Source organism: Salvelinus namaycush, chromosome 9 (assembly GCF_016432855.1).
Source record: "Salvelinus namaycush isolate Seneca chromosome 9, SaNama_1.0, whole genome shotgun sequence".
In the NCBI taxonomy this organism is placed as follows: Eukaryota; Metazoa; Chordata; class Actinopteri; order Salmoniformes; family Salmonidae; genus Salvelinus; species Salvelinus namaycush.
Genome location: NC_052315.1, coordinates 13,743,717 through 13,770,206, shown reverse-complemented (window position 1 = coordinate 13,770,206; position 26,490 = coordinate 13,743,717). Strand labels below are relative to the sequence as shown.

The following is a 26,490-nucleotide window of genomic DNA, read 5'->3' as shown; positions in this document are numbered from 1 at the left end:
TGACTCATGATGACAATTAGCCTATCAGAAGCTTCTAAAGCCGTGACATAATTTCTCATGCTGTTTAAAGGCACAGTTAACTTAGTGTATGTACACTTCTGACCCACTGGAATTGTGATAGTGAAATAATCTGTAAACAATTGTTGGAAAGAATTGCTTGTGTTAAGCACAAAGCAGATGTCCTAACCGATTTGCCAAAACTATAGTTTAAGAAATTTGTGGAGTGGTTGAAAAGCAAGTTTTAATGACTCCAACCTAAGTGTACGTAAACTTCCAACTGCAAATACATAGTACACATTTGTATGCTATGCGTCGTCAATGTTATAGAATGTGCAAAATATAACGAAGTCGTGTAACATGCAGCATAGCTTGCAAACAATATTTTGTAAGAATCACTTTAATATTTGAAACAATTCATAGTAATAAATGTGTATTCAGATCTGTTAAAGAATGCAAACAAGTTTATCAAAATTACATTTGCTGATACAATTTTATGTTTTTGATGAGGCACTTAAATGAATTTTTTTGCAAATGCACATTGCTCAATCTGCAAATATGTACTACAGCCCACAACTAAGTGGACAAACTGTTTGGTCCGGGCCCATTTCTTCAAAGCAATCACATGACAATGGTGACCGACCACAGTGACCAGCGCTGATGTTTGGTCTTTTGCCAGGAACAAACAGTGCATTTTATGTTTTTATTTTCATGAATCAATAACTTCACAGCAGGGCCACAATCTGGTGAGAGAAATAAGAGTAAGTCAGAGTGGAGACAGACACCAACGCTTGTCTATGGACCCAATGCATAACATAGCCGACTAACCAAGCTGTCGTAGCAGAAGACCATTATTAAGCTGAACGATATCAATAACCTTTATAAACATTGCGTGTGTGGAAATCTCCCTGAAACATGCAATAATGTTGGATTAGTTTCAGGTTTTATATTAAGGCACATTACTGGCTCATTATTACTGCCAGGTTACTGATAGCACACAAGAAATGTGGTTGAAATAATAAAAGGCCAACTAGGTTTAAAGTTTGTGTGAGTATGTCTATGCAAGTTGTGTGTTTGTTGCATTAGGGAATAGAAGGGGTTGGGCTTGGGGGTCAGGCATGGCGGGCAGCGTAACAGTCAGCAGCTGGTTGGTGACGATTCCAATGGCGAGGATGAGCAGCATGATGACCACAGCCAAGCCACGCCGAAGAACCAGATGCCTGACAGACAGAACCACACCCACCGGACTCAGCTCATTGGTCAAAAGGGTCTGGTACGAGCCTATGAGGAGACAGAGGGGAATGGAAAGATTGGGTTAGAAGACAAGGAAATGGAGCATCATTGTTTCTTTAAGGGCTGGTGTCCATGGTTGACGTTGCACAAGTTAAAATGTTCCTGTAAATACCCCAAGTCTTTTCCAGACAGGGAGCGTTCTCTTTAAGGCTCTGCACTCCTGCCCTCACCAGTGCCTGACAAAAAATATATCTTCAGTATGCGTCACTGACAAACAATCCACATGTATTATCGTCAGAAGTAGAACATTGGTTCAGTAAAGATGGTAAAAAAAAAATCAAAATAGGATGAAAAGAACAAAGGTTAGAAAAAGGTCTGCTTACTTCGTAGGTGGTTTGTTTCCAGTTGAGTTTACACATGTAGACAATAAGGAAAATAGAGTGCAGGATGCTACATAAGAAGAACCCGATCCTAAATCCTGAGAGAAATGGGCAATATGACCATGTGAGAAAAGGTTACACTGTACATCACAATGATGGGTTATTGTAGTCTCCAAATGTCTAATGCCTTACCTAATATGCACATTTTGAAGCGAAACATGAGCGACACTGCAATGGGCAGGCCTATAATGTAGTAACCGACCAGGTAGGACACAGCACCAACCATCTGTTTTCCTGCTCCCCTTACAACGCCACCCATCAACACCTGTAGAAACACCCAGAAGGCTTTACTTCGCTTCCCAAGGAGGAAAAAGGCCCTGTTATATGTGCATACACAGGTAACTGCCAAAATAATAAAAATATTGGGCCACCACGAGCTGACAAAAGAGCTTCAAAGCGCCTTAGCATAGATTCTACAAGGGTCTGGAACTCCATTGGAGGGATACGACGCCATTATTCCAGGAGAAATTCCATCATTTGAAGTTTTGTTGATGGTGGTGTAAAATGCTGTCACAGGCCCCGCTCCAGAATCTTCCATAAGTGTTCAATTGGGTTGAGATCTGGTGACTGAGGCATATGGTCAAACCATCAAACCATTCAGTGATCACTTGTGCCCTGTGGTTGGTTGGGGGGGGGGGGAAATGTCCACTCCCATCAGGATAGAAATGATTCACCATAGGTTGAAGGTGATCACTCAGAATGGCTGTGTAATTATTGGCGTTCACCTTGAGGGGTTGAGTGGACCTACAAGGGTTCCCTTTATTTTGGCAAATACCTTTAGATTTGTCTAATCATAAAAAAATAGGGGGGGTGGGGGGGGGGGGGGGTGGGATAACGCAGGACCAGAGATGAAGGGGTTTCAAAGCTCAATGATCATGTGCACAAAATGATGAGTCATCTGAATCACTGAGGTTATTAGACCAAAGGTATTTTCTAGGCTGTAGTATATATACTGTACACCTCAAGCCTATCCACCACGACATGCAATGGGAGGTGATCATTGTGGACTTACATCCTAATTGGAGTAACGATTCAGTCACCAACCAAGCAAGTCAATGAGTGTAAAGATGTACAACTGGCTTTTAGCTGAAGCAGCGCTGCCCTCACCGCTATGGCATCGAATACATGGTGGAAGGCATACAACAGTAAAAGCGGAGCTGCCTTTTTAATAACGTCCCTGAGAGAGAGAGGAGAGAGAGAGATGTTAGTGAAGAACAATACCCAGATCCCATTACACACATTTATCAATACACAGTAACATAGCCACAGCTGAAGACCTTGCAGGACTACATCATCTGTCATTGGCCCAGCGGCAGCCCACAACTCTACTCACTCATCCTGGGTGAAGATGTATCCTAGCACGTCTTTAGTCAACCCAAGGATAATGGCAATGACGAGGGAAACTGTGACTGGGACAGAGCACAAGTAGCAAACAGGCTCATTTAGAATTTTTTTGTTTTTATGGCTGGGATGTTTAGTTGAACTTTTACACCAGCTGGTTAGAATACAGCATCAAGCCCGAGACGAACACCAAATCTGACAAACTGCCTAACAATTGCGATTCAGCTGACAATGAAGTTACAACAAGAAGTGGGTGTCCGAGTTAAAGAAGTTACTAATCAGGCAACAGATCAAACTATCCTTGTTTTTTTTTACTGAATGTGTGAGGTGGCTAATTGCCGTTGTCCTTAGTTATCGTTAGTTAGTGTGTAGCCAGGGAGCAGGGGTGGGCTCTTACATGCACAGATGAAGGAGACCTTGCCAGACAGCTTGGCCTGCTCTGTGTTCCCAGCACCCAGAGCATTCCCCATCCTCACATTGGCAGCTACAGCAAACCCTAGAGGAAACTTGTGAGAAAGAGAGATTTTTTTAAATTATTTAATTCATGCAACTCTCAACCAGCTGTAAATGCAAAAAAGTTGACATGATAGCCAGAAAGTGGCAATAAATGAGGCCTTTTTTCTACTTCCCCAGTCAGATTAAAATTGTGGATAGCATTTATGTCTCTGCTTGCAATTTGAAAGAAGTTGCCAACTAGAGCTAGCACAAAGATGGGAAATCTATGGGTATCTGCTAGCATATACACAGACTTCCATGTATTTGCGCTAACGCTAGTTAGCATTGGCTCGCAAAACTACCTCGAACTCACATCATACTGGACACAAAGACATAAAAATTGTATCCACTAGTTCACCCGACTCTGGTGAGTAGATAAAGGGCCTCATTGCCAAAATCCCGAAGTATCCGTTAAAAAAAAAGGTGCAGTCCAAGGTCTTAAGCACTTACGAATTCATAACATATCATATGAATTGATTTGCAGGATGTAACATATCATACGAAATGGATGACGTAGAACACAATTTTTCAGGGACCCGTTTTGGTTAATGAGCACTACTTTCAAAACTACCGGCTGAAATTACGGAGCATCCCTTTAAGTTTACCATAAATGTGATGCTGGACACCTGGTAGAGGGCTGACATAGCTCCCAGCTCAGCTTCACCGATAAGACCTGGAGAAATCTGAATGTGAGGAATTGTCAACATAACTAGTATATTTTCAATATGCTAAAAGTTGAGAAAGTGAAATACAGGAAACCGCTCACAGAAAGCTTAAATGCATTTGAAGCACTAATATACTTTACCAGTTTATGCCAAGGGTTGACACCACTTTTATCTTTAAATAAACAGTAATCTTAAAAGTAACTGTCCAGTGTTTCCAGACTTCTATGAAATATGACCAATAATTACAATGCGTGTGAAATTTAAAAAAAAATTGGAAGGAAAACTAAGTATGGTGTGGGCGTATACCAGTCAATCGAAATATTAATGAGAGTAGACCTTGATTTGCTAGCTCATTCTCCTCAGGAGTATGACATTCTAAGTATAAAAAATGCTTGCTATTTCCTCAATCTGTTTGAGACAAGTTTTTGAAGTGTTCTCTCTTCAATTCATGATTTGTTAACAAATATGATTATAGGACAAGTCAACAACATTATTTGGGTTAACAGAAAATGAACTTAAAAAGTGTGATTCACTGGACAGTTAATGTAATACTTTCTGAACATAACTAATGTCGCTGTGACTGGTTCTGTGAAAATTCCTGTTTGTTTCTCTCCATCCCTTTAAGGTGAATATATATATATATATATATATATATATATATATATATATATATACTGCTCAAAAAAATAAAGGGAACACTAAAATAACACATCCTAGATCTGAATGAATCAAATATTCTTATTAAATACTTTTTTCTTTACATAGTTGAATGTGCTGACAACAAAATCACACAAAAATTATCAATGGAAATCAAATTTATGGAGGTCTGGATTTGGAGTCACACTCAAAATTAAAGTGGAAAACAACACTACAGGCTGATCCAACTTTGATGTAATGTCCTTAAAACAAGTCAAAATGAGGCTCAGTAGTGTGTGGCCTCCACGTGCCTGTATGACCTCCCTACAACGCCTGGGCATGCTCCTGATGAGGTGGCGGATGGTCTTCTGAGGGATCTCCTCCCAGACCTTGACTAAAGCATCCGCCAACTCCTGGACAGTCTGTGGTGCAACGTGGCTTTGGTGGATGGAGCGAGACATGATGTCCCAGATGTGCTCAATTGGATTCAGGTCTGGGGAACGGGCGGGCCAGTCCATACTGCTGACACACTCCAGCCACATGAGGTCTAGCATTGTCTTGCATTAGGAGGAACCCAGGGCCAACCGCACCAGCATATGGTCTCACAAGGGGTCTGAGGATCTCATCTCGGTACCTAATGGCAGTCAGGCTACCTCTGGCGAGCACATGGAGGGCTGTGCGGCCCCCCCAAAGAAATGCCACCCCACACCATGACTGACCCACCGCCAAACCGGTCATGCTGGAGGATGTTGCAGGCAGCAGAAGGTTTTCCACGGCGTCTCCAGACTCTGTCACGTCTGTCACGTGCTCAGTGTGAACCTGCTTTCATCTGTGAAGAGCACAGGGCGCCAGTGGCGAATTTGCCAATCTTGGTGTTCTCTGGCAAATGCCAAACGTCCTGCACGGTGTTGCGCTGTAAGCACAACCCCCACCTGTGGACGTCGGGCCCTCATACCACCCTCATGGAGTCTGTTTCTGACCGTTTGAGCAGACACATGCCCATTTGTGGCCTGCTGGAGGTCATTTTGCAGGGCTCTGGCAGTGCTTCTCCTTGCACAAAGGCGGAGGTAGCGGTCCTGCTGCTGGGTTGTTGCCCTCCTACGGCCTCCTCCACGTCTCCTGATGTACTGGCCTGTCTCCTGGTAGCGCCTCCATGCTCTGTACACTACGCTGACAGACACAGCAAACCTTCTTGCCACAGCTCGCATTGATGTGCCATCCTGGATGAGCTGCACTACCTGAGCCACTTGTGTGGGTTGTAGACTCCGTCTCATGCTACCACTAGAGTGAAAGCACCGCCAGCATTCAAAAGTGACTAAAACATCAGCCAGGAAGCATAGGAACTGAGAAGTGGTCTGTGATCACCACCTGCAGAACCACTCATTTATTGGGGGTGTCTTGCTAATTGCCTATAATTTCCACCTGTTGTCTATTCCATTTGCACAACAGCATGTGACATTTATTGTCAGTGTTGCTTCCTAAGTGGACAGTTTGATTTCACAGAAGTGTGATTGACTTGCAGTTACATTGTGTTGTTTAAGTGTTCCCTTTATTTTTTTGAGCAGTGTATATATACACATACAGTTCCCATTCAGACCCCTTGACGTTTTCCACATTTTGTACCTTATTCTAAAATTCATTAAATAAAACAATTTCCTCAGCAATCTACACACAATACCCCATAATGACAAGGTTAAAACAAGTTTTAAAAAATGTTGCTAATGTATTAAAAAACAAAAATACCTTATTTACATAAGTATTCAGACCCTTTGCTACGAGACTCAAAATTGAGCTCCTGTTTCCATTGATCATCCTTGAGATGTTTCTACAACTTGGTTGGAGTCCTGTGGTACATTCAATTGATTGGACATGATTTGGAAAGGCACACACACACACACCTGTCTATATAAAAAGGTCCCACAGTTGACAGTGTATGTCAGAGCAAAAACCAAGCCACGAGGTCGAAGGAATTGTCCGTAGAGCTCCTAGACAGGATTGTGTCGAGGCGAAGATCTTGGGAAGGGTAGCCAAAAAAATTCTGCAGCATTGAAGGTCCCCAAGAATACAGTGGCCTCCATCATCCTTAAATGGAAGAAGTTTGGAACCACCAAGACTCTTCCTAGAGCTGGCCGCCTGGCCAAACTGAGCAATCAGGGGAGAAGGGCCTTGGTCAGGCAAGTGACCATGAACCCAGTGGTCACTCTGGCAGAGCTCCAGAGTTCCTCTGTGGAGATGGGTGAACCTTCCAGAAGGACAACCATCTCTGCAGCCCTCCACCAATTAGGCCTTTATGGTAGAGTGGCCAGATAGAAGCCCCTCAGTTAGAGACATGACAGCCCGCTATGAGTTTGCCAAAAAGCACCTAAGGGACTCTCAGACCATGAGAAACAAGATTCTCTGCTCTGATGAAACTCTTTGGCCTGAATGCCAAGCGTCACATCTGGAGGAAACTTGGCACCATCCCTACGGTGAAGCATGGTGGTGGCAGCATCATGCTGTGGGGATGTTTTTCCATTTGCACAACAGCATGTGAAATTTATGGTCAATCAGTGTTGCTTCCTAAGTGGACAGTTTGATTTCACAGAAGTGTGATTGACTTGAAGTTACATTGTGTTGTTTAAGTGTTCCCTTTATTTTTTTAAGCAGTGTATATACTTCTGTGTATTGATTTTAAGAAAGGCATTGATGTTTATGGTTAGGTACACGTTGGAACAACGACAGTCCTTTTTCCGCGAATGCGCACCGCATCGATTATATGCAACGCAGGACACGCTAGATAAACTAGTAATATCATCAACCATGTGTAGTTAACTAGTGATTATGATTGATTGTTTTTTATAAGAAAAGTTTAATGCTAGCTAGCAACTTACCTTGGCTTCTTACCGCATTCGCGTAACAGGCAGGCTCATCGTGGAGTGCAATGAGGCAGGTGGTTAGAGCATTGGACTAGTTAACTGTAAGGTTGCAAGATTGAATCCCCGAGCTGACAAGGTAAAAATCTGTCGTTCTGCCCCTGAACAAGGCAGTTAACCCACTGTTCCTAGGCCATCATTGAAAATAAGAACGTGTTCTTAACTGACTTACCTAGTTAAATAAAGGTGTAAAAAGAAAAATCGGTGACCAAAAATACCGATTTCCAATTGTTATGACAACTTGAAATCGGCCCTAATTAATCGGCCATTCCGATTAATCGGTCGACGTCTAGTATACACACAGCACACCTACTCATTCCAGGTTGTTTTTTTTTTTTGTACTATTTTCTACATTGTAGAATAGTAGTGAAGACATCAAACTATGAAATAAAACATGGAATCCTGTAGTAACCAAAAGTGTTAAATAAATAAATTATATTCGAGGTTCTTCAAAGTAGCTACTCTTTGCCTTGATGACAGCTTTGCACACTCTTGGCATTATCTCAACCAGCTTCATGAGATTGTCCCCTGGAATGAATTTCAATTAATAAGTGTGCCTTGTTAATTTGTGGAATTTCTTTCCTTAATGCATTTGCGCCAATCAGTTGTGTTGTGACAAGGTAGGGTTGGTATATAGAAGATAGCCCTATTTGGTAAAATACCAAGTACATATTATGGCAAGAACAGCTCAAATAAGCAAAGAGAAACGACAGTCCATCATTACTTTAAGATGTGAAGGTCAGTAGATACAGAACATTTAGAACGTTGAAAGTTTCTTCAAGTGCATTTGCAAAAACCATCAAGCACTATGATGAAACTGAGGAAAATGAGGACTGCCACAGGAAAGGAAGACCCAGAGCGCGACCTCTGCTGCAAAGGCCTTCATAGTTCAATTGCTGCAAAGAAACCATTGCTAAAGCACACTAATACGAAGAGAGCAATGGACATCATTCTGGTGGAAATGTGTCCTTTGGTCTGGAGTCCAAATTGGAGATTTTTGGTTCCAGTCACTGTCTTTGTGAGACGCAGTGTGGGTGAACGGATGATCTCTGAATGTGTATTTCCCACCGTAAAGCATGGAGGAGGTGTTATGGTGTGGGGGTGCTTTGCTGGTGACACTGTCTGTGATTTTATTTAGATTTCAAGGCACACTTGCATGGCTACCACAGCATTCTGCAGCGATACGCCATCCCATCTGGTATGCGCTGAGTGGGACTATCATTTGAATTTAAACAGGACAATGACCCAACACACTTCCAGGCTGTGTAAGGGCTATTTTACCAAGAAGGAGAGTGATGGAGTGCTGCATCAGATGACCTGGCCTCCACAATCCCCTGACCTCAACCCAATTGAGATGGTTTGGGATGAGTTGGACCGCAGAGTGAAGGAAAAGCATCCAACGAGTGCTCAGCATATGTAGGAACTCCTTCAAGACAGTTGGAAAAGCATTCCAGGTGAAGCTGGTTGAGAGAATGCCAAGAGTGTGCAAAGCTGTCAAGGGAAAGGGTGGCTATTTGAAAAATCTCAAATATAAAATATATTTTGATTTTTTTAACACTTTTTTGGGGGGATACTACATGATTCCATATGTGTAATTTCATTGTTTTGAGGTCTTCACTATTATTCTAAAATGTAAAAAATAAAGGAAAAAACCCTTGAATGAATAGGTGTTCTAAAACTTTGGACCGTGTGTGTGTGTGTATATATATATATATATATATACAGTGCCTTTGGAAAGTAAAGTATTCAGACCACTTGACTTTTTCCTCTTTGTTAGGTTACAGCCTTATTCTAAAATTGATATAAATGGGTTTTTTCCCTCATCAATTTACACACAATCCCCCACAAACAGGTTTTTAGAAATGTTAGTCAAGTTTATTTAATAAATTACCATTATATTTAAGTATTCAGACCGTTTAATCAGTACTTTGTTGAAGCACCTTTGACAACGATTACAGCCTCGTCTTCTTGGGTATGACGCAACAAGCTTGGCACACCTGTTTCTCACATTCTTCTCTGCAGATCCTCTCAAGCGCTGTCGGGTTGGATGGGGAGCGTTGCTGCACAGCTATTGTCAGGTCTCTCCACAGATGTTTGATTGGATTCAAGTCCGGGCACTGTGCTGGGCTAATCAAGGACATTCAGAGACTTGTCCCGAAGCCACTCCTGTGTTGTCTTGACTGTGTGCTTAGGATCGTTGTCCTGTTGGAAGTTGAACCTTCGCCCCAGTCTGAGGTCCTGAGTGCTCTAGAGCAGGTTTTCATCAAGGATCTTTCTGTACTTTGCTCCGTTCATCTTTGCCTTGATCCTGACTAGTCTCCCAGTCCCTGCCGCTGAAAAACATCCCCACAGCATGATGCTGCCACCACCATGCTTCACCGTAGGGATGGTGCCAAGTTTCCTCCAGATGTGACGCTTGGCATTCAGGCCAAAGAGTTTCATCAGAGCAGAGAATCTTGTTTCTCATGGTCTGAGAGTCCCTTAGGTGCTTTTTGGCAAACTCATAGCGGGCTGTCATGTCTCTAACTGAGGGGCTTCTATCTGGCCACTCTACCATAAAGGCCTAATTGGTGGAGGGCTGCAGAGATGGTTGTCCTTCTGGAAGGTTCACCCATCTCCACAGAGGAACTCTGGAGCTCTGCCAGAGTGACCACTGGGTTCATGGTCACTTGCCTGACCAAGGCCCTTCTCCCCTGATTGCTCAGTTTGGCCAGGCGGCCAGCTCTAGGAAGAGTCTTGGTGGTTCCAAACTTCTTCCATTTAAGGATGATGGAGGCCACTGTATTCTTGGGGACCTTCAATGCTGCAGAATTTTTTTGGCTACCCTTCCCAAGATCTTCGCCTCGACACAATCCTGTCTAGGAGCTCTACGGACAATTCCTTCGACCTCGTGGCTTGGTTTTTGCTCTGACATACACTGTCAACTGTGGGACCTTTTTATATAGACAGGTGTGTGTGTGTGCCTTTCCAAATCATGTCCAATCAATTGAATGTACCACAGGACTCCAACCAAGTTGTAGAAACATCTCAAGGATGATCAATGGAAACAGGAGCTCAATTTTGAGTCTCGTAGCAAAGGGTCTGAATACTTATGTAAATAAGGTATTTTTGTTTTTTAATACATTAGCAACATTTTTTAAAACTTGTTTTAACCTTGTCATTATGGGGTATTGTGTGTAGATTGCTGAGGAAATTGTTTTATTTAATGAATTTTAGAATAAGGTACAAAATGTGGAAAACGTCAAGGGGTCTGAATGGGAACTGTATGTGTATATATACACTGCTCAAAAAAATAAAGGGAACACTTAAACAACACAATGTAACTGCAAGTCAATCACACTTCTGTGAAATCAAACTGTCCACTTAGGAAGCAACACTGACAATAAATGTCACATGCTGTTGTGCAAATGGAATAGACAACAGGTGGAAATTATAGGCAATTAGCAAGACACCCCCAATAAATGAGTGGTTCTGCAGGTGGTGATCACAGACCACTTCTCAGTTCCTATGCTTCCTGGCTGATGTTTTAGTCACTTTTGAATGCTGGCGGTGCTTTCACTCTAGTGGTAGCATGAGACGGAGTCTACAACCCACACAAGTGGCTCAGGTAGTGCAGCTCATCCAGGATGGCACATCAATGCGAGCTGTGGCAAGAAGGTTTGCTGTGTCTGTCAGCGTAGTGTACAGAGCATGGAGGCGCTACCAGGAGACAGGCCAGTACATCAGGAGACGTGGAGGAGGCCGTAGGAGGGCAACAACCCAGCAGCAGGACCGCTACCTCCGCCTTTGTGCAAGGAGAAGCACTGCCAGAGCCCTGCAAAATGACCTCCAGCAGGCCACAAATGGGCATGTGTCTGCTCAAACGGTCAGAAACAGACTCCATGAGGGTGGTATGAGGGCCCGACGTCCACAGGTGGGGGTTGTGCTTACAGCGCAACACCGTGCAGGACGTTTGGCATTTGCCAGAGAACACCAAGATTGGCAAATTCGCCACTGGCGCCCTGTGCTCTTCACAGATGAAAGCAGGTTCACACTGAGCACGTGACAGACGTGACAGAGTCTGGAGACGCCGTGGAAAACCTTCTGCTGCCTGCAACATCCTCCAGCATGACCGGTTTGGCGGTGGGTCAGTCATGGTGTGGGGTGGCATTTCTTTGGGGGGGCCGCACAGCCCTCCATGTGCTCGCCAGAGGTAGCCTGACTGCCATTAGGTACCGAGATGAGATCCTCAGACCCCTTGTGAGACCATATGCTGGTGCGGTTGGCCCTGGGTTCCTCCTAATGCAAGACAATGCTAGACCTCATGTGGCTGGAGTGTGTCAGCAGTATGGACTGGCCCACCCGTTCCCCAGACCTGAATCCAATTGAGCACATCTGGGACATCATGTCTCGCTCCATCCACCAAAGCCACGTTGCACCACAGACTGTCCAGGAGTTGGCGGATGCTTTAGTCAAGGTCTGGGAGGAGATCCCTCAGAAGACCATCCGCCACCTCATCAGGAGCATGCCCAGGCGTTGTAGGGAGGTCATACAGGCACGTGGAGGCCACACACTACTGAGCCTCATTTTGACTTGTTTTAAGGACATTACATCAAAGTTGGATCAGCCTGTAGTGTTGTTTTCCACTTTAATTTTGAGTGTGACTCCAAATCCAGACCTCCATGGGTTGATAAATTTGATTTCCATTGATAATTTGTGTGATTTTCTTGTCAGCACATTCAACTATGTAAAGAAAAAAGTATTTAATAAGAATATTTCATTCATTCAGATCTAGAATGTGTTATTTTAGTGTTCCCTTTATTTTTTTGAGCAGTGTATTTTTAAACCTGCATATTTAGCTAAAAGAAATCCAGGTTAGCAGGATTATTCGACCATATTAATGACCAAAGGCTCATATTTCTGTGTGTTATGTTATAATTAAGTCTTTGATTTGATAGAGCAGTCTGACTGAGCGATGGTAGGCACCAGCAGGCTCGTAAGCATTCATTCAAACAGCACTTTTGTGCGTTTTGCCAGCAGCTCTTCACTGTGCTTCAAGCATTGCGCCGTTTATGACTTCAAGCCTATCAACTCCCGAGATGAGGCTGGTGTAACCGAAGTGAAATGGCTAGCTAGTTGGCGGGATGCGGGCTAATAGCGTTTCAAACACTCACTCTGAGACTTGGAGTAGTTGTTCACCTTGCTCTGCATGGGTAACGCTGCTTCGAGGGTGGCTGTTGTCGATGTGTTCCTGGTTTGAGCCCAGGTAGCGGCAAGGAGAGGGACGGAAGCTATACTGTTACACTGGAAATACTAAAGTGCCTATAAGAACATCCAATAGTCAAAGGTATATGGAATACAAATGGTAGAGAGAAATAGTCCTATAAATACTATATTAACTACAACCTCTTACCTTGGAATATTTAAGTCTTATGTTAAAAGGAACCACCAGCTTTCATATGTTCTGAGCAAGGAACTTAAAACGTTAGCTTTTTTACATGGCACATATTGCACTTTTACATTCTCCAACACTGTTTTTGCATTATTTAAACAAAATTGAACATGTTTCATTATTTATTTGAGGCTAAATAGATTTTATTGATGTATTATATTAAGTTAAAATAAGTGTTCATTCAGTATTGTTGGAATTGTCATGATTACAAATAAATACATTTAAAAAAAAAAAATTAATTAAATCGGCGTCGGCTTTTTTGGGTCCTCCAATAATCGGTATTGAAAAATCATAATCGGCCGACCTCCAGCGTATACATATATTTTTTAAACAAACCATGGTAGTTCTGAAGGTAGATGCCCTAATGTGACCCCTGACCTGCCATGAATACTCCAATCTCATAGGTCCACCACTCCAGACACATCATGAGCATGCTGGGAACAGCCAGGTAGAGGAAAGGCCCCCACTCCTGCAGGCAGTCACGTGACCAGCCTTGGGGTCAAAAGGACAGGGCACGGTGACATTTAGTTGACAGCAGGGTAAACAAACACTGGTTTACACATTACGATTTGGACTGCCTGCCATTAGATTGACAAATCCATATTAAAATATCAGTCACTGTCAATGAAGTATCGTAGTTGTACACACATGGTTTGGGGGGTGTTAAACAGCTACTTTAAATCATGAAAATTCCAAGTGACCAAGAGAAAATACATTTTAATAATTTCTATTCACAAGTACACTTATATCACTCGCTTCAGTAATTAGCAATGTCTGACTACAGTTGGTTGGTGGACTTTCCCCATCTATATGACATGATCTAAAGCTAACCACATCAATATCAACCTTGTCCCCTGGCTATTGTGCAAAGCAATATATTGACTTTCATCACATCAATACAAACTGAATTCAGAGGTCAGGGACTCACCGTCCCAGGTGGCTTTGTGCAGCCCTCTCCATAGGATGTACACATAGATGACTATAGCCAAGGTGTACTGGGAGATGGTGTTAGCAGCTGCAGAGCCCCTGTGATGGAGAGGATGACAGTTGAGGGGTGACTGCCATCTCATGTTTTCTGATATGGCTGTATAACAACTTTGGTTTTTATAAATGTAACTCACGCCACGCCCAAGTTGAGTTGATAGAGGAAGGTGTAGTTGGTGATCACATTTAGAAGGTTCCCCACCACTCCAGTTATCACCTGGGGCCATATGATACCCTGTCGGGAAAATACAGTCTCAACGTCAGGACAACATTGTTCTTACAATGTCACAGTGGGCGTTGGAACAGAGGGGTATTCTACAAAACACAATCAATCAGTTAGCCAGCTAACTTTTAATAAAACAGTTCATTTTCTGGATCATTAAGAAAGCCAAACAGATACTTGTTTTTGGTTGTTGAGTCAGTAGGCACGTTTCCATTGACCTAGGTTTATTCGACAAAAGAAATGTTGTAACAAAAGAATCTTTGACATGTGTAATGGAAATGGCAGATATAGAATAAACTTTATTTTTTGCAACAAATGATGGAAACAGTGTTATTCGAATAAAGTATGATTGCTGAATAGTTTTGAAGGAATGCGGGGGAACATGTCACCACATTTAATTCTAAATGCCTACCGCTTGCTAAATACATTTTTTTTATCCCAATAAAGATTGTCCTGACTTTCAAGAATGCCTGAATTGCTTTGCTGGTAAGTTTCACCATACAATTTCAGATCTACGGGAATTTCACCATGGCACAGACTGTGGCAATACGTCGGCACATAAGAATATGGCAAATCTTTGTTAATTATTGCATTCTATCCATGCTGGCTTTCGCAGGCTACCTGAGACATGAAACAGATAGGTTGGAACGCATACAGGCTGTAGCCAATTTATTAATGCGTAATTTGCCCAAATGGATAATGGAAACACTAACTACTACATTTATTTTTTTATCGACAATGTAGATTTTTTTGATAAACTATTTTGTTTACGACATCATTACGTCCAGCTGTTTTTAAATCAACACAAGATAGTTCAAAAACAAACAAACCCTAGCAGGCAATTGTCGCATCTATTTTCTATGCAAACTTTCTAAATGTCGACAAAATAAATTAAATAAGCACTTGTCAAGTTAATGTTAACAGAAAGAGACCATGCCCATTTCAAGCTTATCTTACTGAAAACAAAAAAAGTTATTTTAGAATATTCAGGCAAGTTAACTGGCTAACTCCCTAACAAATGGCTCAGTCACTTTAAACAATGCCACCATAAATAATGTTTACATATCTTACATTACTCATATCACATGTATTTTATACCATCTACTGCACCTTGCCTATGCCGCTCGGCCATCCATATACTTAAATGTACATATTCTCATTCACCCCTTTAGATGTGTGTATTAGGTAGTTGTTGGGAATTGTTATTCGCTACACTTGCATTAACATCTGCTAACCATGTGTATGTGACCAATCAAATTTGATTTGGTTCTGCTTTGTACTATACCCCTCAGATCTCATGAGCTCGGAGGGTGGGCAGACGTGTTCCCTTTTAATTTCCCCCTCAAAAGGATGTAAAATAACCATAACGTTTAAAATAGACAGCATGTAATCCAAAACAAGTATGGAATACTTCCACTTGCGAGCGCATCAAGTACAACGCATTTTGGTGCCATTTATTTTAACGTAATATAAAATCGCTGTCAATTATTGTGAGTAATACACACAAGCATATATACTAGACATATGAGGATGGAATGGGAAAACGGTGGCCTAACCTCACCCACTGATTGGTCTGTTGGGTCCCAGTCACGACCACAATGACAAACAAGTTCTATTGAAACACATACAGCACCTGGTTTTGAAGGTATCTTCCTTGCAGCTGATACATGAAGCATGCCTGTGGAGACACTGCAGCCATGAGATTCACATGCAGATCTTAAATCAGTAGGATGAGCCAACACTTTGTAGAATTCTGTAAGAACTACGGGCTTGGTTAACTCACTGGCAGAGCAGGCATGAAGATCCTCACATAGAGTTGAGTAAGCCTGAGGGACACACACAATAAATACCAACTAATGAACATGCAGGAGCAAACAGTCATCTCAGTGTTTCCCCTATATTAATTTAGCAGCGGTGGGCCACTGCTGCTAAATTGTTGTCGCCACTCCAAAATAGATTTAATAAAAATAATATACACATATGAATAGAATGTTCGGGATGGCAAAACATGTTCAGTGTAAACTTAAACCAGATAAAGTACTGTATGTAGAAAACATAAAATGGCACTAGATACAGTATTTACAGTTGAAGTCAGAAGTTTACATACACTTAGGTTGGAGTCAATAAAACTTGATTTTCAACCACTCCACAAATATCTTGTTAACAAACTATAGTTTGGCAAGTTGGTTAGGACATCTACTTTGTGCATGACATAAGTAATTTTTTCAACAATTGTTTACAGACAGATTATTTCAATGAATCACAATTCGAGTGGGTCATAAGTTTACATACACTAAGTTGACTATGCCTTTAAACAGCTTAGAAAATTCCAGAAAATTATGTCATGGCTTTAGAAGCTTCTGATTGACTCATGTCAATTAGCCTATTGGATGTGTACCTGTGGCTGTATTTCAAGGCCTACCTTCAAACTCAGTGCCTCTTTGCTTGACATCATGGGAAAATCAAAAGAAATCAGCCAAGACCCCAGAAAAAAAAAATTGTAGACCTCCACAAGTCTGGTTCATCCTTGGGAGCAATTTCCAAACACCTGAAGGTACCACGTTCATCTGTACAAACAATAGTACGCAAGTATAAACACCATGGGACCACGCAGCCACCATTCCGCTCAGGAAGGAGAAGCATTCTGTCTCCTAGAGATGAACGTACTGTGGTGTGAAAAGTGCAAATCAATCCCAGAACAACAGCAAAGGACCTTGTGAAGAAGCTGGAGGAAACAGGTACAAAAGTATCTATATCCACAGTAAAACGAGTCCTATATCGACATAACCTGAAAGGCCGCTCAGCAATGAAGCCACTTCTCCAAAACCACCATAAAAAAGCCAGACTAAGGTTTGCAACTGCACATGGGGACAAAGATCGTACTTTTTGGAGAAATGTCCACTGGTCTGATGAAACAGAAATAGAACTGTTTGGCCATAGTCATGTTTGGAGGAAAAGGAAAAATTTGTGGGCAGAACTGAAAAAGCGTGTGCGAGCAAGGAGGCCTACAAACCTTACTCAGTTACACCAGCTCTGTCAGGAGGAATGGGACAAAATTCACCCAACTTATTGTGGGAAGCTTGTGGAAGGCTACCCGAAACATTTGACCCAAGTTAAACAATTTAAAGGCAATGCCACCAAATACTAATTGAGTGTATGTAAACTTCTGACCCACTGATGTGATGAAAGAAATAAAAGCTGAAATAATTCTCTATTATTCTGACATTTCACATTCTTGAAATAAAGTGGTGATCCTAACTGACCTAAGACAGGGATTGACTAGGATTAAATGTATTTGGCTAAGGTGTATGTAAACTTCCGACTTCAACTGTATAAGATCATATTTGACAAATAACAACCAAAATGAAAACTAGACAGTCAGAATCAAATTTAAAAAATGGCATGGGACCCCCACTGATTTTGTAATAACATTTTAGTCACTCAGAGCATAAAAATATGGCATAAGCCATGGCGAAATGTGTAGAATTGTAAGAAATTAGCTTTAAAACTGAATTGGTTTATCTCAGCCCCTTGACAAATTGTGTAGGGTTGCAGGAAATCAGGAAAATATTGGCCGTGTGAAAGGATCAAAATGACAGCAGGTCGACTTCCGACTGACTGATCTACAAAATCAAATCAAATGTATTTATATAGCGCGTCGTACATCAGCTGATATCTCAAAGTGCTGTACAGAAACCCAGCCTAAAACCCCAAACAGCAAGCAATGCAGGTGTAGCAGCACGGTGGCTAGGAAAAACTCACTAGAAAGGCCAAAACCTAGAGAGGAACCAGGCTATGAGGGGTGGCCAGTCCTCTTCTGGCTGTGCCGAGTGGAGATTATAACAGAACATGGCCAAGATGTTCAAATGTTCATAAATGACCAGCATGGTCAAATAATAATAATAATAATAATAATAGTAGTTAAAATCACCTTGCATCCTAAATAACGACTCATTATTTGTAGATCAGTCAGTCACAATTCACCTATGATGCATTGCTGTTAAACCCCTCTCAAACACGGTCTTTGTCTCTGCAACGACAACATTAAACATGGAGAAACCGGACACATGCTCGCCAAAGAACTTGACAGTAAACTAGTAAATGCAATTAAATAAACCAAAAGTTCTTTATCATGAGTGTTATGCAGTTTGTGAGCTCTCCAAACAAACTTTCCACTTGGAGAATGGTATGAATGTATATCATATACATTGAGCGTCTTTTGCGAATTGAACAAAATACATTGGTAACTTTTTTTTGTGGGGGAGGGTCCCTTGACTTCCATGAATACACGCAACTGCTCGGGCATTATCAATTCAATGTCAGTCAATGTCAGAATGAAAACCTCACACCCCATGATAGGGCAGGCCCCTGTAGGAACAGCAGGAAAATTTTCAGAAAACTTAGTAAAATTACTAGTAAACTAGTAAACTTGACCCGCCCTTATAAATCAAGTTACAGGTGGAGGGGTATTACGTTATTAACTTACCCTATCACAAAGATAAGGAGCGTTTTACCCCCTGCTTTTTATGGGAACCCAAAGGAGTCATACCTTACTGTGCTGACACAGCATATCTTATGCTTCACGGAGACACCATCAACATACAGCTGGCTGGTTACACCCTGCACCGGCAGGATAGAACAGCGGCGTCTGATAAGACATGGGGCGGCGGACTATGTATTTTTGTAAATAATAGCTGGTGCACGATATTTAAGGAAGTATCGAGCTATTGCTCACCTGAGGTAGAGTATCTCATGATAAGCTGTAGACCACACTATCTACCTAGAGAGTGTTCATCTGTATTTTTCGTAGCTGTCTACATACCACCACAGTCAGAGGCTGGCACCAAGACAGCATTGATTGAGCTGCGTTCCACCATAAGCAAACAAGAAAACTCACCCAGAGGCGGCGCTCCTAGTAGCCGGGGTCTTTAATGCAGGGAAACTTAAATCTGTTTTGCCAAATTTCTATCAGCATGTCAAATGTGCAACCAGAGGGAAAACTCTGGAACACCTTTACTCCACACACAGACACATACAAAGCTTTCCCTTGCCCTCCATTTGGAAATTCTGACCATAATTCTATCCGCCTGATTCCTGCTTACAAACAAAAATGAAAGCAGGAAGCACCAGTGACCTAAATATTCCAGATCAATAAAGTGGTCAGATGAAGCAGATGCTAAGCTACAGGACTGTTTTGCTAGCACAGACTGGAATATGTTCTGGGATTCCTCCAATGGCAGAGGAGTACACCACATCAGTCATTGGCTTCATCAATAACGTTGTCCCCACAGTGACCGTACTTACATACCCCAACCAGAAGCCATGGATTACAGATAACATCCGCACTGCGCTACAGGCTAGAGCTGCCGCTTTCAAGCGCCAGCTGTTCTGGAAGACTGATCACGCTCTCTGCAGCCGATGTGAGTAAGACCTTTAAACAGGTCAACATTCACAAGGCCATGGGGCCAGACGGATTACCAGGACGTGTACTGCGAGCATGCGCTGACCAACTGGCAAGTGTCTTCACTGACATTATCAACCTCGCCCTGTCCAAGTCTGTAATACCAACATGTTTTAAGCAGACCACCCTAGTGCCTGTGCCCAAGAACACAAAGGTAACCTGCCTAAACGACTACCGACCCGTAGCACTCACGTCTGTAGCCATGAAGTGCTTCGAAAGGCTGGTCATGGCTCACATCAACACCATTATCCCAGAAACCCTAGCCCCACACCAATTTGCATACCACCCCTACAGATGATGCAATCTCTATTGTACTCCACAGTGCCCTTTCCCACCTGGACAAAAGGAACACCTATGTGAGAATGCTATTCATTGACTACAGCTCAGCGTTCAATACCATAGTGTCTCAAAGCTCATCAATAAGCTAAGGACCCTGGGACTAAACACCTCCCTCTGCAACTGGATCCTGGACTTCCTGACGAGCCTCCCCCAGGTGGTAAGGGTAGGTAACAACACAGCCGCTACGCTGATCCTCAACACAGGGGCCCATCAGGGGTGCATGCTCAGTCCCCTCCTGTACTCCCTGTTCACTCATGACTGCACGGCCAAGCATGACTCCAACACCATCATTAAGTTTGCCGATGACAACAGTGGTAGGCCTGATCACCGACAACAATGAGCCTGCCTATAGGGAGGAAGTCAGAGACCTGGCCGGGTGGTGCCAGGACAACAACCTCTCCCTCAACGTGATCAAGACAAAGGAAATGATTGTGGACTACAGGAAGAAAGAGGACCGAGCACGCCCCCATTCTCACCGACGAGGCTGCAGTGGAACAGGTTGAGAGCTTCAAGTTCCTTGGTGTCCACATCACCAACAAACTATCATGGTCCAAACACACAAAGACAGTCGTGAAGAGGGCATGACAAAACCTATTCCCCCCCAGGAGACTAAAAAGACTTGGCATGGGTCCTCAGATCCTCAAAAGGTTCTACAGCTGCACCATCGAGAGTATCCTGACTGGTTGCGTCACTGCCTGGTATGGCAACTGCTCGGCCTCCGACAACAACGCACTAGAGGGTAGTGCGTACGGCCCAGTAAATCACTCGGGCCAAGCTTCCTGCCATCCTGGACCTATATACCAGACAGTGTCAGAGGAAGGCCCTAAAAATTGTCAAAGACTCCAGCCACCCTAGTCAGACTTCTCTCTGCTACCGCACGACAAGCAGTAGTGGAGCACCAAGTCTAGGTCCAAGAGGCTTCTAAACAGCTTCTACCCCCAAGCCATAAGACTCATGAACACCTAATCAAAATGGCTACCCAGACTATATGCATGCCACCCCCCTGGAGGTCAGGTCTGACTGGGCTTCAGAATGCCCTATATTAATATGTGATCTCAGGTTCTCCTAATCCAAAAATATATAAAAAAAAAAAAATGAGCATTCTAAATTCAGTCAGTACCTCATTCTTATAATAAATGTTTTAATTATAATATCCAGTTTCGTTCCTACTAGGAACTTGACCAAGATATGGGATGTGACTGACAGTGAGCATGACCTGGAGACCTCTGGGCTCAGCCAGTACCACATTCTTCTAATTAAAACTGTTTCTCCCATTTCGCACCTACTTGGAACATAACCCAGGTATGGGATGTGAAATAGTATGTGATGGTGGGGCTGACCTGGAGACCTCCGGGCTCTGGTGGATGGCCAGTAGGATGGGCTCTGTGTTGATGAGGAGAGCCCAGCAGGGGAAGCAGGACAGGAGCAGGATCAGAATTCCTCTCTGCACAGTCACACCCACATACTTCAGATTGTTGCTCCCGAAAATCTACAGTCACACAGCAGAGATGGATTGACAGGATAAAGGTGCTGCTGATCTCAAGGATCATCCCTAATGATATGTTATCATTTTAGGTACAAAGTTAACATGTTTGGGGTTAATTCCATTTTAATTACAGTCAATTCAGGAAGCTTCTTTGAAATTCCAATATTCTTACTCTTCCCCGCCCCAAATTCATCAGTCAGTCAGTCGCCTTACCTGAGAAATCAGTGTGTCGAAGGCTGATGCCAGCCCGGTGCCGATGGATATGCCTGTAATATTGACCACCTGTTGACATAGGGGCGAGATTCTGTCATGAGTTAAGATTACATGCACACTGGTCAGAAGGCACAGAATTATTTTATCCATGAGCTCCTAGCAGAGCACCACACAAGGGACTTTGAGTGATTGCAGGTAAATGGTGATGTTTCTTTTGACTTGTATGAATTGCTTTTTCAGGAAGACAGTGATCTCAAAGCAGGCCATGGCTATTGGCTACACACGGTTCAGTTCAAAGTAGTCAAAGAGCTGCTCTTACCGAAGTGGCCAGAGTCACAGCTGCCAGCTCCGTTTTGCCTAAGTGTCCACAGAACACCGTGCTAACAAAACTGATTAGCATGAGCATCAGCATGGAGATGAACTGAGGAAAAATAGTTGTATCAATTTATTCATACGCTCCCTTGTTTTTAAATCAACAAGTCCCCATCACGTTCAACAACAACAAATACATAATCCGTGCAGTCATTATCAAAAGGAAACGTTGTAAAAGTACTACGGTACTCAATATCAAATAATACCAATAAAAAACTGTAGCCTAGAAAAAGTATACGAAGTGCATTTTAACATTTTCTTCTAGAAGTATCAAGCTTACCATTGGTCCAGCCAGTTTAAGAATTTCAACCATCTCCTCTATTTCGACTGACATCCTTCTCCTTGCTCGACTGAAAGAGCCTCCTTCTGCAGGTAATTTAGATATGATGGAGCCATAAATTGGTGAATTACCTTTCGAGGTAGGGTCCACTGGGATACATGTTGTAACTTCTTCCATTTTACTACCGCACTGACCACAGCCTATGTATTGAAAACGTTTTGATAATTTTGCTGAGTACAAATGATTGTTGCCGTTGGTACCAACAAAAACTGGAGTGCAATCATTTGTCCAAACATTTGCGTTTTGCAACGAAAACAAGTTTCTATTTAAATGCATCTAGGCCCCTCCCATTTTCCTTCCTAGAATACACCCCTATTTTCCCCCGGTGTCATCTGTTCGCTAATGCGTGTGCGTGACTATTTTACTGGAGCTACAAACGGTCGGAACATGGTTTGTTCAAAAACAAGACATCGTTGTATCTTTGTAGTCCTATGACGAAGGCCATGCTGCCGAAACGCGCCGGAGTTTTGAAATCTTTGTTCCATTGAACATGCCATTAAAATAAAGGCATTTTTTTTATTATATGAAGATTGCCTCGGTCCTGCTTGTTTTTTTAATGCTCGAACTCGAAAGAGTAGCAGCTTCGACCAGAAAGGGACATTGGTCTGTTTACACATCCTTAAACCGACCAAACGCGTCAGAATCCTTAGTTGCTGGCTGAAGCTTGATGAGGGGACTCAGGAGAGGTCGACCTCTGAGTTCCAATGTCCACATTAACATATAGCCTACCTGAAGGGCCAAGACTGTCAAGACTGAGTGCGCGAGTTGCTGAGTGTGTGTTATGTCAAGACAATTTGCTACAAAAACACTTGTATGCTAAATTAATGAGGATATACTTATGTAGGGCATTATAACTATTATGTGTTGAAACTCTTACAATAAAGCCCTACAGGACTTCTGCAAGTCACCGCAATTCCTTCACAATGGTAAACAAATCCTGCAGGAATCCTGTATTACTTTTTGTAAGGGGGTGTTACATTATCTGTTGAATGTTACATTATCACTCAAAGTAAAGATTGAGTGACAGACAGTTCGACAACAATGGTTTGCTGTCATGTTCCTCCTCATCAATCTGGTAAGGAGCATTGACCTTGGCCATTATGAATTATGAAGCTTTTATCTCTGCTTTATGTGTTTTTTATTATTACCTAAATGCTTAAAAATTCAGAAAGAGCGACGTTAGCTGATGGTGGTTATGTCATAGAACAAAACGTATAAGATCTCCTAAGCCTGTGTTTACCATAGACCTTATTTCCTGCGTTTATCGAAAAACCCTACAAAAACTCCATACATTTTCCCAACGAACCATGGCGGAGTTAGTGCCTACAAAAACTCCATACATTTTCCCAACGAACCATGGCGGAGTTAGTGCCTACAAAAAGACGCCATTACTATTGCTCTCTATTGTGGAGAAGAAACTTATGTCCGTGGGCATGGCGTACCGTTTGGCCGGAGCAAGGACTCTGGGTAGCCAGGCAAGGCAGATACCTTAGTGGATTTGGCTATTTCAGACACACCCGTTGCTGACAGGTGTATAAAATTGAGCACACTGCCATGCAATCTCCATAGACAAACAGTGGTAGTAGAATGGCATTACAGAAGAGCTCAGTGACTTTTAATGTGGCATCGCCATAGGATGCCACCTTTCAACAAGTCAGTTCGTCAAATTTCTGCCCTGCTAGAGCAGTGCTGTTATTGTGAAGTGGAAACGTCTAGGAGCAACAACGGCTCAGCTGCGAAGTGGTAGGCCACACAAGCTCACAGAACGGGACCGCCGAGTGCTGAAGCGCGTAGTGTGTAAAAATCGTCTGTCCACGGTTACAACACTCACTACCGAGTTCCAAACAGTCTCTGGAAGCAACGTCAGCACAAGAACTGTTCATCAGGAGCTTCATGAAATGGGTTTCCATGGCCGAGCAGCCACAAGCAAGCCTAAGATCCCCATGCGCAATGCCAAGCATTGGCTGGAGTGGTGTAAAGTTCGCTGCAATCGGACTCTGAAACAGTGTAAACGCATTCTCTGTAGTGATGAATCACTCTTCACCATTTGGCAGTCCGATGGACAAATCTGGGTTTGGTGGATGCCAGGAGAATGCTACCTGCCTGAATGCATAGTGACAACTATAAAGTTGGGTGGAGGAGGAATAATGGTCTGGGGCTGTTTTTCATGGTTCTGGCTAGGCCCCTTAGTTCCAGAAGGGAAATCTTAACGCTACAGCATACAATGACATTATAGACGATTCTGTGCTTCCAACTTTGTGGCAACAGTTTGGGAAAGAACCTTTCCTGTTTCAGCATGACAATGCCCGCGTGCACAAAGCGAGGTCCATACAGAAATGATTTTTGAGATCAGTGTAGAAGAACCTTACTGGCCTGCACAGAGCCCTGACCTCAACCCCATCGAACACCTTTGGAATGCCAACTGTGAGCCAGGCCTAATTGGCCAACATCAGTACCTGGCTTCACTAATGCTCTTGTGGCTGAATGGAAACAAGTCCCCGCAGCAATTTCCGACATCTGGTGGAAAGCCTTCCCAGAAGAGTGGAGGCTGTTATGGCACGAAAAGGGGGGACCAACTCCATATTAATGCCCATGATTTTGGAATGAGGCGTTCGACAAGCAGGTGTCCACATACTTTTGGCCATGTAGTGTTCATGGCTGGTGAAAGACAGCTAAGCCTCATCCGCTGCACCACAGGGACATCTGCTGGACATACAGCTCCTGTACTCCAGTGGGAAACACTTATATGCACTAGCCTCACCTCTACCAGACAGACAGCTGGTGAACAATACTAGGGTAGATTTGTCCTTTTGTCAACAATGGAATACTTTTAACATAAAACCACAGGAGGTTAGTGGCACCTTAATTGGGGAGGACAGGCTCTTGGTAATGGCTGGAGCAGAATTAATGAAATGGTATCAAATACATCAAACACATGGTTTCCATGTATTTTATGCCATTTCATTCACACCGTTCCAGCCATTATTATGTGCCATCCTCCCCTCAGCAACCTCCACTGCATAAAACAACCTTCTTTGTTCCATTACATACTGTAGTTTTTACCTATCCCGCCTTCAGATGAGGGAGACCAGTGTAATGATCTGCATGAGGTATTGGGGTCAGTTTTTAACAGGAAGTGGAAACAGGTGAACATTCAGTACAGTAAAACATATTATACCAATACAAGTCTCTGAGAAAATCTTTCACTGGAATGTTGGTGTAACACCTTTCTTTAATTTTAATTTTCTCTCTCAGGCTTTTGAGTTCAGGAAGTTATAGCCACCCCTGATGCAGAATGACAGTTCCAATCCTGATCTTGAGGGAAAGACACCAGACAGTCCCATCCACTGAACTAAACAGCCACCAGACTATGATCAGCTGAAATTAGAAGGTAACAGAAAAGGTTATATGCCTACATGATAGGTACATCTCACAGACAGCATTAGGCAACCCTCAGCCTTATTAGACAACTAAACAAGATTTGCAAACTAGCCAAAAGCATGCCATTAACAACAATTGTATCTTGTCGTGGTAATTTCCTGTATTACTCAATAAAGAGAGAGAGAGAGAGCCAACCACACACAAGTCAGAGTTACATTATATATTCCATCTTTAATATATATACAAGCTTCACCAAAGCCCTTTTTTGACTCTCAGATCAATTCAGTGTCTATAAATGAATTCTCTGAGAGTGCTTACAAAACAATTCTTAGTTTCATTTATAGCCAAGATACACCCCTCTCAACTTACAAAGAATCCTTTACCCGAAAGAGGAGTATCCTATCGCTAGACAGCATCAGCTATAAATCATCGTTCAGTTTGATCTCCCAAGACAAGGTTTCAATCTCATGCTTGATACTTCACTGTCTACCAAACATTACCTCATCCAATGGCATATATCAATTGTCATTTCTAGATACTC

The 26,490-nt window shown here is 42.8% G+C and overlaps 1 protein-coding gene across 2 annotated transcripts; it reads right to left on the bottom strand.

The window, feature by feature from the left end:
• Positions 1-391: 391 nt before the first annotated feature.
• On the bottom strand, positions 392-23,145 carry LOC120053697 (multidrug and toxin extrusion protein 1-like). Of its 2 annotated transcripts, XM_039000891.1 has the most exons (17): positions 22,509-23,145; positions 22,176-22,277; positions 21,857-21,925; positions 21,498-21,646; positions 16,141-16,183; positions 15,991-16,035; positions 14,272-14,369; positions 14,079-14,176; positions 13,529-13,642; positions 4,112-4,179; positions 3,409-3,517; positions 3,004-3,079; positions 2,778-2,847; positions 1,803-1,935; positions 1,614-1,708; positions 1,403-1,466; positions 392-1,278 (listed from the first exon to the last, which is right to left on the bottom strand). In XM_039000891.1, the coding sequence occupies exons 1-17, from the start codon at positions 22,842-22,844 to the stop codon at positions 1,055-1,057; spliced, it is 1,893 nt and encodes a 630-aa protein (XP_038856819.1). In that variant the 5' UTR covers positions 22,845-23,145; the 3' UTR covers positions 392-1,054. The 2 variants fall into 2 exon arrangements, with proteins under 2 accessions (XP_038856819.1, XP_038856820.1); XM_039000892.1 differs by lacking the exon at positions 1,403-1,466 and having other exon boundaries at positions 1,140-1,278.
• Positions 23,146-26,490: the final 3,345 nt, after the last annotated feature.

Coding starts and splice junctions, on each gene's coding strand:
- LOC120053697 (XM_039000891.1), bottom strand. CDS start 22,844: ATGCATTTAAATAGAAACTTGTTTTCGTTGCAAAACGCAAATGTTTGG. Junction 16,184..21,497: donor CAGAGCCCGGAGGTCTCCAG/GTCAGCCCCACC, acceptor TGTGTCCCTCAG/GCTTACTCAACTCTATGTGA. Junction 1,279..1,402: donor CTGTCTGGAAAAGACTTGGG/GTATTTACAGGA, acceptor GTCTCCTCATAG/GCTCGTACCAGACCCTTTTG.